This window comes from Coenobita brevimanus, chromosome 36, assembly GCF_032717465.1.
Source record: "Coenobita brevimanus isolate Jiangsu-jjx chromosome 36, ASM3271746v2, whole genome shotgun sequence".
In the NCBI taxonomy this organism is placed as follows: domain Eukaryota; kingdom Metazoa; phylum Arthropoda; class Malacostraca; order Decapoda; family Coenobitidae; genus Coenobita; species Coenobita brevimanus.
In genome coordinates this window covers 3,891,392-3,901,088 of record NC_136989.1, presented here as the reverse complement: position 1 = coordinate 3,901,088, position 9,697 = coordinate 3,891,392, and the positions used below count along the sequence as shown (strand labels likewise).

At 43.3% G+C, this 9,697-nt stretch overlaps 1 protein-coding gene across 1 annotated transcript in view; it reads right to left on the bottom strand.

Annotated features, from left to right (window-relative positions):
- Positions 1–9,445, bottom strand: part of LOC145396289 (uncharacterized) — an 18,191-nt gene extending 8,746 nt beyond the window's left edge. The window contains exon 1 of the mRNA XM_080269690.1: positions 9,284–9,445. Coding sequence (XP_080125816.1) covers positions 9,284–9,445 — 162 coding nt within the window. The remainder of the gene's footprint in view (positions 1–9,283) is intronic.
- Positions 9,446–9,697: the final 252 nt, after the last annotated feature.

Sequence of the window (9,697 nt, the reverse complement as noted above, 5' to 3'; positions counted from 1 at the left end):
TTAGTTGTTTTACGGGGAGGGGCACTAACCCTCCACCAACCCACTTGTTGACACGTAAGAAGCACGTATGGTGTGGTTATATGGTTACCACCCAGCGTTGTAAGTGGTTTCTTGGCTTACAGGAAACCATTTGGCTTGTCGCTCAATGTAAAGCCACCTGTAAAGGAAGGAAAAGCAATAAGAAGTGATGGGAAAGATGGGAGAAATAGGAAGAGAGGAGGGTAGGCACAGAAAAAGAATGATAAAGGCTAAGGAAGAAGTAGGCAGCACTACATCAAGTGAGTGGATGATGGTTGCCACAACCTACCACTATGTGTTTGAAAAACTGGAGATCATCGGAAGTAGGAAATACAGACAGAGCGAGACAGTTCCAGAGCTGACCTGTTGCATAAATGAAGGACTGGGAGTACCGGTTAACTCCTGCATTAGAGAGTTGGACAGAAAAGGGATGAGAGTTTGTTGCTAGACGGGTGCTACGCGCCCGTCGTAGAGGTGGAGGGATGCATACAGACAGTTCAGAAGAGCAGTGACCACTGAAGTAGCAATAGAAAAGAGACAGAAATGCAACAGTGCGGCGAAGAGACAGGTTGAAGGGAGCCAGTACGAGAAGGAGAGTTAATGAGACGAAAAGCCTTTGACTCCACCCTATTGAGAAGAGCTGTATGTGGGGAGCCTCCCCACACATGAGAGTTGTACTCTGCACAGGGGCGAATAAAACCCGTGTATAAAGTCAACAGCTGTGCAGGGGCAAAGAAGGTACGGAGTCGGCTTAGCACACCTAATCTCTTGGAAGCAGATTATACAAGAGATGTAATATGATCTTTCCAAGAAAAGTCCCGAGTGAATGAAATCCCAAGCATGTTCAAGGATGATGCAGGATTGAGCTGGATATTATTAAACATTAGTGGGTACTCCTGTAGAAGATTTTGTCAGGTTGATAGGTGTAAAAACTGAGTCTTTGATGCATTAACAACAAGATTATCTTTACCCCAGTCAGAGATACGAGCCAAGTCAGACATTAGGTGTGCCACAGCACACGTGGCGTCACAAGAATACTACGCCTGAGAGGAAAACTCTGATTTCATATTTGGATTTACCATCAAATAGTACAGCCATATAGAGCAGCCATCAATTCCCTTGGACAAAATTGTTGTTATTATTATTTTCAGGATTTGCCAAGACTGATATGGAGGAGAAACAGAAGACAGTTGTAGTACTGAGTTTGAACGAGGTGAAGATGGATGATAGAGAAGTTGAACAAGGTGATAGAAGTTGAACAAGGTGGAGCAAAGATGTGGCCAACGCGTATGAAACCTGATGTAGCTGCTGCCATCATACGTGTACTTGACATCCTCCAAGGTGATGTAGCTGCTGCCATCATACGTGTACTTGACATCCTCCAAGGTGATGTAGCTGCTGCCATCATACGTGTACTTGACATCCTCCAAGGTGATGTAGCTGCTGCCATCATACGTGTACTTGACATCCTCCAAGGTGAGACATAACGTTCTCTTTGACACATTGTTAAATAGGACTCTTGTTACCCCAAAACCCAAGTTCATTTTATGGGCAAAAAATTGAGTAAAGTTGGTATGATGACGACAAGTTTATCTATCTGTCTGTTAATCTATTGCCAGACGCCTTTATCCTGTAAGGGGTGGCCACAAACAAATTACCTCCATGTCGCCCTATCCCCTGCCATTTCCCTGCCCTCTCCCCAGCTCACACCCCAAACAAATCGTCTCCATGTCACCCTATCCCCTGCCATTTCGCTGCCCTTCTCCCAGCTCACACCCCAAACAAATCGTCTCCATGTCACCCTATCCCCTGCCATTTCGCTGCCCTCCCCCCGGGTCAATAAAAAAATGGTAGTGTAATTTAGCCGTGAATCTTGGCCTGTACTGTATACCCGTGGGTGAATGTCTTTTCCGTGATAATTGTGTAGTTACCAAGTGTTTAGCTACATTTGACTGATGCAAGTACCTGCCAGGGTTGATGATAGCCAAGCATGTACTGTACTTTGGTGTAGAAGTGGACTGACTTAGCATTACTACTGAATGCACACACTTTGTATTGTTTATAAAGGCTCCAGCAGCAATGCCTCAGCCTTGGTCACCTAATGGCGCCTCTACACGCTGCTCAATCTCTGGCAGCCTTCCTATTCACTCCCTTACCCCTGATGTCACACTGTCAGTACTGTATCATTTATAAAGGCTCCAACCTGCTTCCATGCGTCTGCCTTGGTCACCTAATGGCGCCTTTCCACGCTGGTCAATCTCTGGCAGCCTCCCTATGGACCTTTACCCCTGATGTCACACTGTCAGTACTGTATCATTTATATAGGCTCCAACCTACTTCCATGCGTCTGCCTTGGTCACCTAATGGCGGCTCTCCATGCAGCTCGATCTCTGGCAGCCTTCCTATTCACTCCTTTACCCCTGAGGTCACACTCTCAGTGTTGTATCATTTATAAAGGTTCCAAGATGCATGCGTTGGCCTTGGTCACCTAATGGTGGCTTTCTACACTGCTCAATCTCTGGCAGCCTTCCTATTCAGTCCCTTATCCCTGCCATATTTCTATTAAGGTTTTAACACTGTTGGCCAACTTAAGGTAAAATAAGATAGATAACAAAGACGCAGTAGGTTAAATAGCTACAGAAGATGTGTTAGGAACCTCTTAAGCTAGACTCATTTTACTCTAACCTGGCCTAAAATTGCCATCTTTCCATCTTGAATACTGACAATGAATTAATGGTAGATGATGCTAGTCACAAAGAAGTGCTATGGAAAGGATGTAGAGCCATAGTATTGTCTTTTTATGATGCTAGTCACAAAGAAGTGCTATGGAAAGGATGTAGAGCCATAGTATTGTCTTTTTATGATGCTAGTCACAAAGAAGTGCTATGGAAAGGATGTAGAGCCACAGTATTGTCTTTTTATGATGCTAGTCACAAGGAAGTGCTATGGAAAGGATGTAGAGCCATAGTATTTTTATGATGCTAGTCACAAAGAAGTGCTATGGAAGGATGTAGAGCCATAGTATTGTCTTTTTATGATGCTATATAGTCACAAAGAAGTGCTAGGGAAAGGATGTAGAGCCATATTATTGTCTTTTTATGATGCTAGTCACAAAGAAGTGCTAGGGAAAGGATGTAGGGCCATAGTATTGTCTTTTTATGATGCTATATAGTCACAAAGAAGTGCTAGGGAAAGGATGTAGAGCCATAGTATTGTCTTTTTATGATGCTATATAGTCACAAAGAAGTGCTAGGGAAAGGATGTAGGGCCATAGCATTGTCTCATTCTGCCACTGAACTAAGAAACAAGCTGAAAAACTTTGAAAATCTTGGCCAAGTTAGAGTGAAAAGAGTATAGTAATATTGGTAGTATCCAATGTTTGGTTACCTACTGCCAGACGCCTTGATCCCGTAAGGGGTGGCCACAAACAAATCACCATCTTCTCCCTGTCTGCCGCCATTGCACGGCCCTCCCCCCAGCTCACACCCCCTCTCACATATACGTCTCTACTCCATCCCTCCATCTCATCCTCAGCTTCTCCCCTTGCAGCTCACTCACATACTCTCCTCGTTAGTCTCTCACAAACTGATATATATATATATATATATATATATATATATCAATCAATCATTTCCTGTGGCACCCTCGGGGATGCATAGGGCCTCGATGAACTCACACCACCACATCCTATCTTGTGCTAACTCCTCAAGATCTCCCCAACACTCATCTCCAGCTTCCCGTCTCATTGTCCTCACCCACGTCTCTTTTGGCCTTCCTCTACCTCTCCTACCAAGTGCCACCCACCCTGGTGTACCTCGTACAGTTCCCTGTCTCCTATACACATGTCCTAGCCACTTCCATCGTGAGAATCTAACATATTCATCGATCGGCTGCACTCCCGTTATGTCTCTAATTCTACTATTTGGTATCCTTTCCCACCACTTAACTCCTAATATTCTTCTAAGTGCTTTATTTTCAAACACCAAGAATTTATTTTCCATAGTCACTGTGCTGTACCAAGACTCGTGTCCATAAATTAAGATACTCCTAACCATTACCTTATAAATTTTGATTTTTGTATGCACAGAGAAATTGTTATTATTCCAAATATTTTTAAGCATTCCCATTGCCTGATTAGCCTTCTTTAACCTTTCCTGGAATTCAAAGTTCAAAGAACCATCCTTGGCTAAATAAGTACCTAAATATTTAAACCTATCAACTTGCTTTACAACCATACCTTCAATTACACATTCCTGCGCATTTTCCATATTCATATTGATTATTTCAGTTTTTCCACAATTAATAACCAAACCCACCTTGCGACCTTCACTCACCAAACAGTCCAACACTCTCTGCATCTCTTCTGGCCCATCACAAATCAAAACTATATCATCTGCATAATCTAAATCCAAAAGTTTCCTGTTCTCTCCCCAAAGTATACCTGCACCGGTTTCTGTTCCAACGCGTTTCATAATGTAATCAATGACCAATATAAATAGTAAAGGCGATAGAACACCACCTTGAATTACTCCGGACTTGACTTCAAACGAATCACTAAGACAACCATCAACCATCACTTTACAAAATGTGTCCTCATGCATGTTCATAATGACCCTCACAAACTCCTCTGGTATTCCATAATGTCTCATGATCTTCCCCATAGTCTCTCTCGAAACACTATCAAAAGCCTTTTCAAAATCAACAAAACAAAGACTTAACGGTACTCTCATTTCATTAACTTGCTGCATCAAATGCCTTACTATAAAGATCTGATCATTGCAACCACGTCCCTTTCTAAAACCAGCCTGTTCATCCCTCAGAATACCCTCAACCACCGGCTCCAACCTATTTAACAACACTCTACTGAAAACTTTCAAAGCTATCGGTGACAAAGAGATTCCCCTCCAATTACCACATTCACTCAGGTCTCCCTTCTTCGGAACTTTAACAATTACACCATTCTTCCAAACTGATGGTAGTAACCCCGTCACCCATATCTTATTGAATAGCTTGGTCAAGATCATTATTAATCTATCCCCCTCCACTTTAAACATTTCCGGAAATAAACCATCCTCCCCTGGTGCCTTATTATTCTTTAACGGTTTTACTGCTTTCTCCACTTCTGCAAGCCTCAACTCTCCTGTTTCTATATTTAAATCTTCCTGAGCAGACGGTATATCCTCTTCTGGTGGTATTGGTCTATTAAGAACTGTCTCAAAATGCTCTTTCCATCTATTTTTAATATCTCCATCTTTGGTTAATAAATTTCCTTCCCTGTCTCTAACTGGTATTTCCTTGCGTTTACCTGCATTACCACTCAGTTCTCTAATCGATTCAGATGCTATTCTTTGACTCTGTCCATCATTTTTGTTTATTAAGATTTCAGTCTCTGCAACCTTTTCATCCACACATCTTCTTTTATCTCTCCTAGCTAACCTTCTTACTTCTGAATTCAAACTCCAGTACGCAGCTCTTGCTAATTCAATCTCTCGTTCATCAACGCATTGCAACTCACTCCTCAATTTAGCCTCACCTCTCTTTTTTATCATATCCCACGTTTCCTCTGATATCCATTTCTTTCTCCTGAAGCTATGTCTCCTTCCAATCGTACATTCAGCAGTCTCATGCAAAAATTTGTTCACATCCTCCCACATCTCATCTACACTTCTCTCCCCCTCTTCCAACGTTTCCAACACCAAAAACCTATTTCTGCATTCTAATCTGAATTCCTCCTTTTCTTCTCCTTCCCTTCTAAGCTTAACAATATCGTATCTACCAACACCAGATTTTTCCTTCTTCTGATTTTTGAGTTTAAACCTTATTTTTGCAATGCTGAGTTGATGGTCACTACCAATATCCGCTCCCCGTTTAACATGAACATCTAGCAGAGAACTTCTATGCCTCCTACTGATAGCGATGTGATCAATCTGATTTTTATATTTTCCACACGGCGACACCCAAGTTGTCTTGTGTATATTGCAATGCTGAAAGAGTGTGCCCCCGATGACTAAGTCATTTGCTAGACAGAAACTTCCAAACCTCACTCCGTTTTCACTCATCCTACTACCAACTCCCATCTTACCCATACATGCCTCAAATCCCTCATTTGAACAGCCCATTACTGCATTAAAGTCTCCAACGCAAATCAAAACATCATGTCTAGGTACCCTTCCTACTCCTTCTTGCAACTTTTCATAAAATGTGTCTTTCCTTTCATCGAGTGCATCATTAGTAGGTGCATAACACACAAACAGACTGATGTTGCCATGATTTGATTTAAACCGTGCGTATAACAATCGCTCATCTATAGGATCCCACTCACATAAAGCCTTATTTGCCTTACAACCCAGCAACAATCCTACTCCCTGATAATGCATTCCGTCCTGTCGACCAGATATCAATAAACGTATACCATCCTCCAAATCCAACTTATCGACTCCAGTTAATCTAGTTTCTGTCAGAGCACAAATATCAAGTCCGTAATTTTGAAAAATCTTCACTAACTCATCGATTTTACCGTCATGATTTAGCGTTCTCACATTCCAGTTACCAATTTTAATTGTATTTTTTGCATTGACAAAGGAATTAGATTGTAATTGAGGCAACCGTGAGATTCTTAGCACCCCCTGCCCATTTAAGGGCTGCACGGGACTGGGGGCCATTATTGTTCTTTCAGAGTCCATCAAGGTTTCTTTGGCTAACTTCCTGAACACCTCGCCATTGTGTTGCAGTCGCATATATATATATATATATATATATATATATATATATATATATATATATATATATATATATTGAGGCTATGACAATATATTGAAACTGAAAATGGTTGGAGTAAAGACGCTGAAAGAGGTGAAGACATGGCCGATAATGAGAAGTTGAACGAGGAGCAAAGGTGTGGACAACGAGTGGCAAACAGCTTGATGTAACTGCTGTCGTCAGCGGTGTAAGTCAGCCTTCAAGGTAAGACCAACTTTCTTTTTACTATAATTGACACGTTGCTTTGAAAAGAAGCTTTATCACCTCAAAACCCAAGTTTATTTAAGGGTGAACAATGGAGATAGTATATGACAAGCCTTTCTGGCCCCATAAAGTTGGTCTGAGGTGCTGGGCTGGAGTCTTCCTCTAATTTGCCTCAACATAACCAGTTCTGGATTACTTACTCAAAAGGATCAAAGCAAATGACTCCAGACTTGTACAAAAAATACTCAATGAGGTTGTTCAGCCCCACTGAGGTTGTTCAGTGCCCACTGAGGTTGTTCAGTGCCCACTGAGGTTGTTCAGTGCCCACTGAGGCTGTTCAGTCCCCACTGAGGTTGTTCAGTCCTCAGTGAGGTTGTTCAGTGCCCACTGAGGTTGTTCAGTGCCCACTGAGGTTGTTCAGTCCTCAGTGAGGTTGTTCAGTCCCCACTGAGGTTGTTCAGTCCCCACTGAGGTTGTTCAGTCCTCAGTGAGGTTGTTCAGTCCCCACTGAGGTTGTTCATGGTACAGCTGATGCTTTGTATATACTGATAGGTTGTTGTGGGATCAGCCCCAGTCTTTCTGGTCAGATCTATCAACCACAGGCAAGTAACCATCCCTGCAGGGTTATCACATGCAGTGTATGGTGCTCACTTGTGGCTGACAGTGCCTCATCACAGCCAGACACTGGGAAAAGTGTGGTTTGGTTTATGGGTGGATGCCACATTTGCATTTCCATCCATTTAACCAGCACTGTAGCTGGCTGCACCTGACCCTATGGTGTGGTTATATGGTTACCACCCAGCGTTGTCAGTGATTTACTGGGTTACAAGGAACGGTAGATGAGGCCATTATTGTCAGCATTATAGACTTGACCAATAGCGAGGCCCTCCTCAATCGTGCCTAACAGAATCTGACGAAACTCCTCCACCCCCTCCTCATTAGTGTCCACAGCTTCGCCACTGGATGTACGATTTGTAAGGCCATGTTGAAGCTTGACCTTGAACAACCAACCTTCAGATGCCTTGAAGTCAGGGACATTGTGAAGGTGGGCAAACTTCCCAGCAACGCCTTTCAACTCAGTCCCACGCACTTGCACGCCTGCAGCCCGTAGCTGGCAGTACCAGGTTAATGTTGAACGGTTGACACTGGCATGCTGGGGATGCCCTAGCCTTCCATTTGGCACTGCATCTGTTGCTCTTGCCAAAGTCTGCTGTGTACTGGGTCGGTTTGTTATGGGATTTCCTGATGTCACGCAGGGTTCAGCGGGCCAGATCATACTATCTAAGATGCGGGAAGTCGACCATCCTGCATCAATCTTACCGAGGATCTCTTGCCTCTTGTGCAGAGTCAGCACTACCCTCTTCCTTTTCTGTGGTGGAGGGGTCATCATCACACACTCTAGGAAGGGGGGCATGAAAGGAACAGCAAGGCCTGAAGCAGGTAGGGAATAACCACAAAAGCCACCGCTTGTGTTGCCATAGTAACTATACGAGAGGAGCTGTTCGCTACACGGTTGATGTGTGGGAAGTGGGAACAGCCGAGGGGGTCCCTAGCAGACACTGGGTGAACTACCCAGCCAGACAGCGTGGCGCCACTGGGCTAATCCCGTCCAACCCAACAAAAATGTTCTTGCAGCCAAAATTTCCACCGGATTGCAAGTATTTTATCTGGATAAAATGGAAAATGTACATATAATGGTTTAATACAGCCAGATAACAGCGTCTGGGTTATGAATCGTAAAGATGGTGGACATCCGGATGAATGGGGCATTACTGTATAAATAATGTGAATGAGGTCACAACCAATAACTGTTTTGAACTACAAAATGACACTGCCATTACAAACTATTGTGATGAAATTCAGTGATAAACACTGCAAACACTGAAGCATTTCAAGTCTACTGATGCTGAAGAACAAACAGGATGTTATGTAAACACTGCAAACACTGAAGCATTTCAAGATTACAGTTGCTGAAGAACAAACAGGATTTTACGTAAACACTGCAAACACTGAAGCATTTCAAGTCTCCTGATACTGAAGAACAAACAGGATGTTGTGCAACATAAAAAGAAGGTGAAATGCATTTAGGAAGAAGAGTTTGGTGATGACATAAACGCTGGTGAAGAAAAGTTGAAGGGAGTATAAAAGCAATGATGAGGGAGTGAGTCAGTGGTTTGACGTGGATAGGAAACATGCAGCTGGGCACAGTATAACACAGGCGGGTATATGCTATGTGGATGTTAAGGAGTAAGACTCAAACAGGTGAGAGAGTTGATGGTACATGTCACAGTGGTGGAGTTACCTGCAGTGTGTGGGCGTGGGGGGGTGGTGGCTGATCCTGAAGGCAGTGCATGTATATCTGGTCATTTTCTAGGGTTATCCTGGAGGACCGGATGCCACCTTGGTCTTCTTGGATGGCAAATAGCAGACCATCCTCCACCAGCGTCTTGATGTGTTGACTCATCTCCAGGAGCTTCTCAACCTGTGGGTAGTAGCATGTATGTGGATAGCATCGATGGCCAGTCCCTAGTAATCTGATGGGTAGACATAGTGCTTTAGTCATAGGTGGAGTGTAGACATAGTGTTTTAGTCATAGGTGAGGTGTAGACATAGTGTTTTAGTCATAGGTGGGGTGTAGACACAGTGTTTTAGGCACAGGTGGAGTATAGACTTAGATTAATGTGTTTTAGTCATAGGTGGGGTGAACACTGTCATT